Source organism: Rhinatrema bivittatum, chromosome 2 (genome assembly GCF_901001135.1).
Source record: "Rhinatrema bivittatum chromosome 2, aRhiBiv1.1, whole genome shotgun sequence".
In the NCBI taxonomy this organism is placed as follows: Eukaryota; Metazoa; Chordata; class Amphibia; order Gymnophiona; family Rhinatrematidae; genus Rhinatrema; species Rhinatrema bivittatum.
The window spans coordinates 95,457,703-95,468,372 of record NC_042616.1 but is presented as its reverse complement, the minus strand read 5'-3'; the positions used below and the strand labels follow the sequence as shown (position 1 = coordinate 95,468,372).

The 10,670-nt window shown below is 44.0% G+C and overlaps 1 protein-coding gene across 1 annotated transcript in view; it reads left to right on the top strand.

Moving 5' to 3' along the window:
- The first annotated feature begins 5,924 nt into the window (after positions 1–5,924).
- The window catches only part of PAXIP1 (PAX interacting protein 1), a 211,567-nt gene continuing 206,821 nt past the window's right edge, over positions 5,925–10,670 (top strand). The window contains exon 1 of the mRNA XM_029588458.1: positions 5,925–6,340. Within this exon, the coding sequence (XP_029444318.1) occupies positions 6,254–6,340 (87 nt within the window). The 5' untranslated portion in view covers positions 5,925–6,253. The remainder of the gene's footprint in view (positions 6,341–10,670) is intronic.

The window sequence follows — 10,670 nt, the reverse complement described above, 5'->3', positions numbered from 1 at the left end:
TGCCGCCGCCACCCAAGCTGCAGTCTCGAACACATCATAGGTGGAACGCACCTCGTGTTTGCCGCACTCCAAGCCATGTGTTTGTGTGTGTGTAGAAGGCCAGGATAGGGGTGTTAAAGTTCACCTAGGGCAGAGATTCCCAACTTTTCAGGGAACATGGACCCCTTGCTTCAAAATGTTTCACGTACCCCCACACGTCTCTAATTTTTGCATGCAATAACAAAAGAAATGATATGCACTCCAGAATAATTGATAATGAATAAAACTTTGATCTAAACTGAATATGTGGGGAGGGCAATTTGCAAAGCTATTTAAAAATTGCCCTCATAACTGAAGGTTGAGGCCAGTTGCAATGGGGAAAAGGAAGCAAGTTCAGTTTGCCGTGACAGAAAATCAGCACCGGTACCTGCAATCCAGTTTTCAAAGGGTAACTGCCTGTGGAGTGAAGCCGGCATGTGAAGCCGGCATGTGTGTGTGTATGTATGCAGAGAGGAGAGGGCTGCTTATGTCTAAACAGTATTTGTATTTTGTGCACTTTGTTCACAATAAAAGCGTTAATTAAAAAAAAAAAAAGCTGGCCTTTGTGTGTGTATGCAGAGAGGAGAGTACGTGGAGCTGGCATATGTGTGTATGCAGAGAGGAGAGGGCATAGAGCTGGCCTTTGTGTGTCAGTGTGTATGCATAGAGGAGAGTGCGTGGAGCTGGCCTCTGTGTGTATGTAGAGAGAGGGCGTGGAGCCGGCCTCTGTGTGTCTGTATGCAGAGGTGAGAGGACGCAAAGCTGGCCTATGTGTGTATACAGAGAGGAGAGGGCATGGAGCTGGCCTCTGTGTGTGTGTGTATGTAGAGATGAGAGGGTGTGGAGCTGGCATGTGTGTATGTGTGTGCATACAGAGAGAGGGTGTGGAACCCGGCCAGTGTGGGGGTATGCAGAGAGGAGAGGGCATGGAGCCGACCTGTTTGTGTGTGTGTGTGCATGTAGAGACAAGAGGATGTGGAGCCAGCCTCTGTGTGTGTGTGTGTGTGTGTGTGTGTGTGTGTGTATGCAGAAAGGAGAGGGCATGGTGTCGCCTGTGTCTGTGTATGCGGCAAGAAGAGGGTGTGAAGCCGGCCTGTGTGTGTGTGTGTGTGTGTGCGTATTTAGAGAGGAGAGGGCATGGAGCCGACATGTGTGTATGTGTATATATGTGGAGAGGAGAGGGCGTGGAACCAGCATTTGTGTGTGTGTGTATGCAGAAAGGAGAGGGCATGAAGCCAGCCTGTGCGTGTGTGCGCCTAAGAGAGAAGGAGCCAGTGTGTGTGTGCATGTGCACCTGAGAGAGGAGCCAGTGTCCGTGTGTGTGCACCTGAGAGAGAAAGAGTCAGTGTGTATGTGTGAGTGCAAGCGCCTGAGAGAGGAGCCAGTGTGTGTGTGTGCTCGCCTGAGAGAGAAGGAGCCAGTTTGTGTGTGATTGAGAGAGAAGGAGCCAGTGTGTGTGTGTGCATGCGGCTGAGAGAGAAGAAGCCAGTTTGTTTGTGTGTGTGTGTGTGTGCATGCAGGCGCCTGAGAAAGGAGCCTGGTGTGTGTATATGCGCCTGAGAGGGAAGGAGCCAGTGTGTGCATGTGTGCGCCTTAAAGGAAGGAGCCAGTGGTCCGTGTGTGAGCCTGAGAGAGAAGGAGCCAGTGTATGTGCGCCTTAGAGAGGAGCCAGTGTGTATGTGTGCGCGCCTAAGAGAGAAGGAGCCAGTGTGTGTGTGTGTGTATATGTGTGTGTGTGTGTGCCCACCTGAGAGAGAAGGAGCCAGTGTGTGTGCGCCTGAGAGAGAAGGATCCAGTGTGTGTGTGCGTGCCAGAGAGAGAAGGATCCAGTTTGTATGCGTTAGAGAGAAGGAGCCAGTGTGTACGTCTGTGTGGGCGCCTGAGAGAGAATGTATGCTCCTGAGACAGAAGGAGCCAGTGTGTTTGTGTGTGTGTGTGCATACATGCCTGAGAGAGAAGGAGTAAGTGTGTGTGTGAGTCTCTGGGTGCACCTGAGAGAGAAGGAGCCAGTGTGTGTGTGTGCACCCCTAAGAGAGGAGCCAGCGTGTATGTGTTCGTGTGTGCACCTGAGAGAGAAGGAGCATGTGTGTGTGTGTGTGTGTGTGTGTGTGTGCCTGAGAGAGAAGGAGCCAGGGTGTGTGTGTGTGCACGCCTGAGAGAGAAGGAGCCTGTATGTGTGAGTGTGTGCATGCCTGAGAGAGAAGGAGCCAATGTGTGTGTGTGTGTGTGTGTATCTCAGAAGGAGCCAATGTGTGTGTGTGTGTACCTGAGAGAGAAGGAGCCTGTGTGTGTGCACGCCTGAGAGAGAAGGAGTCAGTGAGTGTGTGTGCGCACCTGCGAGAGAAGGAACCTGTGTGTGTGTGCGGCCCTGAGAGAGAAGAAACCTATTTGTATGTATGCGCATGCCTGAGAAGGAGCCAGCGTGTGTGTGATCGCCTTGGAGAGAAAGAGCCAGCGTGTGTGTGTGTGCACCTGAGAGAAGGAGCCAGCGTGCGTGTGGGTACTGAGAGAGAAGGAGCCAGCATGCGTGTGGGTACCTGAGAGAGAAGGAGCCAGCATGAGTGTGTGCACCTGAGAAAGAAGGAGCCAGTAGTGTGCGAGTTCGGAAGGAATGCTTGTCTGTGTCTTTGTGAGCATGAGGATGAATGGATGTGTATATGAAAGAGGAGAATGTTTGTACACTCCCCTTCGCCTTCCACTTCGCCACCACAATCTTAGGGTGAAGTGAAGTCACCCCTCCCCAGTGAAGAGATCCTGCACAGTGGTGCAGTGTGGTGATGCGCTGGCAGGTGATGGTTTGGGAGAAGAGGAGGTGTAGGGGAAACTGCACAAATGCATTGGCCCCTGGGCACCATAAACCCTCACTGTGACTCTGGAGCTGGGTGGGAGGATGTTTGGAGAAATAAGAAAAAAGCATGAGGCTGGGGAAAGTAGAGACACTCCCTTTTCCAATCTCCTTCTTCACAAACTTTTCTCTGAAGGCCACCATACAAATTGAGCTACCTGCTGGGGGCCAGTTTAATAAAAAACTACAAGGCCATCTATAGAAAATAACCATAAAAACATAAGAAGTTGCTTTACTGGGAAAGACCGAGGGTCCATCAAGCTTAACATCCTGTTTCCAACGGTGGCCAATCCAGGATACAAGTACCTGGTAAGTACCCAAACATTAAATAGATCCCATGCTACAGATGCCAGTAACAAGAGTGGCTGTTCCCTAAGTCACCATGATTAATAGCAGTGTGTGGACTCTCTCCCCCCAGGAACTTATCCAAACCTTTGTTAAAACCCACTGCCTTGACCACATCCTCTGGAATGAATTCCAGAGCTTGATTGTGCACTAGTTTGTTTCCAACTTCATGGAGTGTCCCCCTAGTCCCTGCACTATCTAAAAGAGTAGACAGCCAATTCACATTCACCCGTTCAAGACCTTTCATGATTTTATAAACATCTATCCTATCACCCCTCTGCCGTCTCTTCTCTAAACCATTGATTCTCAACCACTGTTTCACCAAGAACCAGCAGCGTCCTACTGCCCCAGTTGTGCTTCCCTCCTCCCTTTATCTTGCCCCACCCCAGCAAATGGGAAGCCTCCTCCCTTCTTCTTGCCCCCCGCTGACCAATGGGAAGCCTCCTCCCTTCTTCTTGCCCCCACTGACCAATGGGAAACCGCCTCCCTTCTTTGCTGCCGGTGGGGTAGGAAGAAGGGGGCATCCCATAGCCCACAGCATAAGACGACGACGACAAAGAGGGCATGGCCCGAAGAAGATGGAGGAGGAGTTTCATGGCTGCCAGGGTGCCCAAAGGAGGAGACTGCTGCCGCTGGTAGGGAGAGGGAGTGTATGTGTGGGACAATGTGAGGAATGTGAGCAAGCAGGTCTGTGAAAATGAGCACCAACCTGAACATGTGAGTGTGTTAAGAGTGAGTGTGCATGAGAGGAGAATGCTTGTGCACATACCGCAGAGCCTGTCCCCACCCCAACTAATGGATGAAATCCGAGGGTGATTATAAATCAAAAGTTCCCAAGCAGGCGCCTAAAGTACTGGCAGCAGCGTGGTCCCGGACCAAAATGAAGCGCATCTGGCAATCAGTGATGAGAGAGAGAACAGAGTCAGCCCCCTCAGCTGACGGGTTTCTTCGTTCTTGGATGGCAGGGGCTGGAGAAGGAGGCTACTGCAGCTGCCATTTGTGCTGGGGAGGAGCAGGGGTCATGAGTGAGAGTGTGCCAGAGAGAGAGAGGGGGCATTTGAGTGTGATTGAGAGCTTGTATGTGAGAAAGCATGTGTGTGGTTGAGAGAGAGACTGGTAAGGGAGATGATGTGAATGTGTTGTGAGAGACTGATCAGGCAGATGACTGGTGTGTGTGAGGAGGAAAGACAGGTCGTGGGGTCTAATTGGGGGGGGGGGGCAGTGACTGGTTGTGGGCCCTAATGAAGAGGACTCCGAGGATAGAACTTCAGCAGCCATTGCTGCTTCTGGTGTGTGCTTTTGGCCTGCAAGGAAAATGAGTAGGAGAGTTGCTGGAGAGGGTAAGTAAAGGTGGCTTTTTAAGTTTATTTTTCTTGATTGACTGCCATTTTAATTATTGAGTATTACGTGATATCTGCTTTTTTGAAATATTTTATTGATATTTGGACAATTTTTAATAATTTTTACGAGTTTTTAATTGTTGGTTCTTATTTTGTTTATCAGCTGTTTTGTAACATTTATTAGTATAGCTTTGTAGTTATTTCTGTGTGGGGATCTCTAGCTGTTTTCCTATTGGAGGTGTATTAGTGTTTAGGACCTGGTTTAATATTTGTATTGTTGCTTTTCATAGATAGGGTTGTTGCTGTTTGAGTGTGTTTCATAATACAGGTGTAACTTTGTGCGGATTAATCTTTGTGCATTATTGCAGATCCTGGGACTATGTCAGGTGATGTATTTATCTTTCCATTTCTCCAGGTTTGTACTGCACAAGGAGTGGCTTTTTTGAGTTTTCATTCCAGTTTCTGTCTTATAATTTGTGGTCTTTCTGTACTTGGTGAAGGTCAGTTTTGTCTGTGTGACAGAGGTGACCTGTTTTGCTAGCATGTAGGCATTTGTATCTTATTTGTTGTGTTTTCTCAATAGGACATGCATTAGTGGTAAATTACTGACTTTTCATAAGAAGGGCCATTGCGCCTGGTAGCAGAGGGAGTTTGTTTTGCTTTTACTGAGATGTCACCAGAATCAGATTATTTTTTTGTATGGTGAGTTCTAAGTGTAATGCCCTAGTTCCGCTCTGCACCCATTGTTGGGGGGGGGGGGGGGGGGGGGGGGGGGGGTTAAGGGGGTTCCTGTGGCCAGAGTGTATGTTTACATTTAGCCCTGTGATGGTCACGTTTCATGTGTCACATAGCTGAGAACCATCTGCCAGGTGTGTCCCAGCCAAAAAAAGGTTGAGAACTACTGCTCTAAAGTGAACCTCTTACCCTTTCTTCATAGGGAAGTATTTCCATGCCCTTTATCATTTTGGTCGCACTTCTCTAAACTTTCTCTAGGGCAGCAAATCTCTGAAAGTGAGATTATAAAGTGGAAACAGTAAGCCCGAACAAGCATGTTATCTGCATTCCACCTGAACTCTATGCGTGATCAGCAAATAAAACTCCCCCACCGGCTCAATACCATAGCAAGGCCCTCCCGAGGTTATCCTGCATAAAGCCCTTCCCTCCTCATTTACACATTCAACAACACTCACACGCCACCACCTCCTCATCTCCGCCTATCTTTGAAAGGCGCCTTTTTTACGTCTGATTTCTTTTATTATGGGAGGAGCATTCTAGCTCCTCCCAGCCTTGAAAACCAAGTTACTCTATTTGAGAGGGGGGAGATGGTATGGTTGGGAAGAGCGGTGGCCCAAACTCAAACGTATCCACCCCATCATAATCAAACTGTGAAAAAGCAAACATGAACAAAAATAAAATTACGAGATTAAAAAAAATTGAGGGAGACATTGAAAGCCGGGGAGAAGCGTTGGATGTGTCTTGCTGAGATCCCCTTCCCCCGTGCTTAGTAGTGGTACATGCCACGGCGCGCGCTCTCCGCAGTTTCGCGGCAGTATGGGGGGGGAAAGAAATGTGTGTTTTCGTCCTTCTCATGCCTAGTTATTTACGGTGCTGGGAAGCATAAAGACGGGATTCGTTAATCGGAGGGGAAAACAATCAACCAAAATAAAAAAAAAAAATCATTAATTATAAGTGCAAATGCGAAAAAATGACGGAGGCTCAGGAGGCGATGAAAGTTCCGGAAGAAATGTTCAAAGATGTGAAATTTTATCTGGTTGGAGACATCGACCTTCAGGTACGGGGCACAGTTAGCTGAGTATTTCTGCTTTCACGTTCTCCCTGAGCCCAGGGCAGAGACCTCCTCCTCTCCGGGCGCCCTGGGCTTCTGTTTTCCATTTCTCTCTAACGTGACGCTTTCCGCCTGCCCCGGCGTGAACTCTCCGTATAGGGAATGGAGGAGGGGTGATTGTTTGGCCTCTGGTCATAGTAACAGGCCCGGGTGGCTGCCACCATTGGATCTGATTTTGAGCACCCGGCCCTGCAGCGGACTTGTTTATCTGTGCGCCGGGTTAAGAAGTGGCTCTTGGGTTGGTTACTTGAGCCGCTTGCTAAATAATGAGCCTTGTGAATTGCGCATGTGCGGCAGTGGCGGGGGGAAAAAAGCCTGTGAGCCGGAGATGTAGGAGCGGCTTCCTGCTAAATAGTGGGCTGTCCCCCCATTAGGTCCTAGACTGGGGGGGGTCAGTTTGTGAGATGGATGGAAATCATTTGGTTTTATGCATTATACTCTTTGATCCGCAAGGAAACGTGTGTTGAAGGTAGCAGATGATTTCCATTATTTTTTTTCTAGAGTTTGCGTGCTGACACTCGGAGGATACTAAGATTGATGCTTTGTAAGCAGCACAAGGCCTCGCAGTGCTGTCCTGGCATGGCTGTTTGCCTTATAACTTGTATGAGATACCCCCTCCTACAAATTTGCCCCTTTCTCCCAGAACTTATCTCTGTTAAATAGATATTCTGTTAAGCAAATTATACTGTAATACTGTTTTGGAAATCAGTTATATGTATTTAGCTAGTTATGCAGTTAATCTGTTACAATGTATCATGTCATAAGGCTGGCCTTAGACATCATGTTATATTACCTAAACATTCCCCCTGTCAAAGATGCACATCTGGCAACCACAAGAGAAAGAGCCTTCTCAATTGCCTCACCCAAAATGTGGAATACCCTACCTAAATTCTTACGAATTCAACAAGACCTAAAAACATTCAAAAAGGACTTAAAAACAATAATAACAAGTTCCTCACTGACTTTCAACCATCTAATCTTCCCGACTTTCAACTGAACTCCTAATCGCTTACCCCATAACTCACCCTTTTCCCCCTATTCCTACTTCCCCTCCCCCTCTATCCTAATATTTCATTCTGGACTCGATATCCATTTCTCTGATATTGTTTAATGGTTCAAATGTTTCTGTACTGCTACCCATTTGTTAAGAATCTGTTTACTGTTCTTACTAATGATCAGTTACAAGATATTGTACACTTTTGTAAACCGTTATGATGGCTCAACCGAATAACGGTATATAAAACTCATCAAATAAATAAATAAATATGTAAACCAATGTGATATGTCAAATCAAATGTCAGTATAGAAAAATAAATAAATTACAAATACAGTAAAAGCGCTTTTCTTAAACGTGTCAATAAATAGTTATAGGCTGCAGATTGCTAGCTCGTGCGGTGGAAATTAAGAGAAAGCTGTACTATCTGATAGGCACAGCTTTTCACGTATACAGGCAGTAACGATCATTTTGTACCAGTTAAGCTTATTACTACTAAACAATTTTTAAAAATAATTTCAGAAATTCACCTGAACTTCTGGAGGCAAATGAACTTAGATATGATTTATTCCAGCAGTATGCTTAATGCCATGCTGTATCTTGCATTCCCACTAATCATTGGCTTATTTATGTTTCCCTTTCTGTGATACTTTGCGATTGGGAGTTAATGTGAAATTACACTTTATACTGATCCATTGCCCTAAACTTTAAAGTAATAGACAAAAGGATGGGATGCACAGATCTCCCCTGTTCCTGTTAATGAACTTTTCCCCATATTTATTTATTTGGATTTATTACCCTCCTTTTTGAATAAGGAATTCACCCAAGGCAGGGTACAACATATTAGAAGCTAGAAAGCATTGTAGCTGTCACTAGAGTAGTAGGTGGTTCATGCTGTTTTTAATCCCATAGGAGCAACCTACCCAAACATTCACACTGACATAATCCAAAAAATGTGGTGCCTTGCATGGGAGACATTTTAAGAGAAATATTTTTCTTTTGTGTAACAGTAAAACAAAATATATTATTTTTGAATTATATAGCAACTACCCAAATCCCAGTCTTAGGTTTTATTCCTCAGAACCAGATAGACTGTGGGGAGTGAAGTCACATGCATTAGCTGTCTAAGGCCTAAAATCATTAACACATAATTTGCCAAACTACTGTGTTCAGAGTTTTCCTTCTCTCCTAGATTATAGATAGTACTAATGGAATGAGATCTCAGCAAAGCATGGTTATGTCATACCTGGGTTTGATCCATTCTGCTTGTTTAGTGTGTGATGCGATTAGTTGTTTGTTAGAAACTGCAGCTATTAATGTCCCTTTTAAACAATTATGCTGTAGTATACATTTTTGTGCATATCTTTGCAAATTTATGTATGGAATTTCTAATACATGAAACTGCATTATTATATGAGGACATAAGAACATACGTAAACACCATGCATGGTCAGACCAAGGTCTATCAAGCCTAGCATCTTCTCTCTGACAGTGGCTAGTAAGAGTTGCAAGTACCTAGCAGATCCCATGAAGTAGATCTATTTCCTTTACTCATTCCATAGGATAGCAATAGCTTTCTTTAGTATACCTGGCTAATAATGCATTATGGACTTTTCCTCCAGAAACTTGTCCAAAGCTGTTAAATCATGCTATGCTAATTGCCTTGTCCACGTTCTCTGGCCACAGATTCCACAGTCTGATTGTGCATAGAGTAATCCAAACTGAAAAGACCTAGCCTGTATAGCCTTTCGGCAAAAGGGAGCTATTCCATTCCCTTTATCATTTTTTGTTGCCCTCCTTTGCATACTTCTAGTTTTATGTCTTTTCTGAGATAGGGTGACCAGAACTGCACACAATACTTGAGGTGCTGTCGCACCATCGATTGACAGAAGCAATATTTTCTGTTTTATTCTTCATTCCTTTTTAGACTTTATTTGTTTATTGGTTTTTGTATACCATCGTTCAGTATTCTATCACAATGGTTATCAAAGCATAAAACATTCATAGCAGAATACCTAACATAACATTATAAATACCATAATAATAAGACCAAATAATATATTTTGAATAAAAATGAAGATAATTACAATAATGGGATAAATAAAACAGAATGATAAAATAAAATAATTAAAATGAAACTTAGACAGTATAAACATTAAAAAATAAAGATAAGAACTATATTAAAACAAAGTTAAAGTGCCTTAAAATCAATGTTGGAGTTGCAATACTGAACTTGTTTCCTGCAGTTGTTGGTAATTTCTCAGTGCCATCATAATCCTACTCTGTATCCTGGTACGCGTTCATAAAAAGCCATGTTTTTAGATCATTTTAAAAATTATTTTGTAATCGTAATTCGACAGGTAATATGTTCCATAATTTAGGTCCTGCTATAGATATCGCTCTGGATCTGACCTCGCTTAAATGTGCCTTGTGAATTGAAGAGATCGTTAATAACACCTTATTTGTAGATCTAAGGTTACATTGGGGGCGTATGTAAGTAGATTGCTGCTCTTAGCCACTCTGTTCTCCATATATTGTTTTGTGTAAGAGACACAGTACTTTGTGGTCAATATGATATTTAACAGGTAGCCAGTGCAATAGTATTAATATAGGAGTTATGTGGTCGAACCTTTTTGCTCTTGTTCGTATTCTAGCAGCCGCATTCTGAAGTATTTGTAAAGGTTTTAATGTATTATTGGGAAGTCCAAGCAATAAAGTTACAGTAGTCAATATTTGAGAATGTTAAGAATTGAAGCACAGTACGAAAGTCATCTCGGGTTAAGAGTGGTTTCAACCATCTGAGTGTTACTAGTTTGTGGTATCCATCCTTCAGTTTTATGTTGACATGTTTTTTTTTTCAAATTCAACTCACTGTTGATAAGTAAACCTAGATCTCGTGCACAGGTCAATTTAATATTTGTTTCCAGGTTGTTATCTTTTAAAACGGGGAAATCTGTGCCTAATAGTTTTCTGTGTAGTAGAATAATTCCTAATGTTCTGTTTCCTTTTTTGAATTCTGCTGAGCATTTCAATATATTGTCCACAAGAACTCCAAGGTTCGATTTCAGGGTGGTGACTCCAAATTAAGAACCCAGGATTGTGTACCTGTAATAGGGATTATTTTTTCCTTTGTGCATAGCTTTGCGCTTTTCCACACTAATTTTATCTGCCATTTAGATGCCCAGTCTCCTAATCTCACAAGGTATAATTTATATAGTTACTGTATCATTTATTATTTAAAAACTTTCAGTCAAAAGATATATTACTTAGTTCAAAAATCCA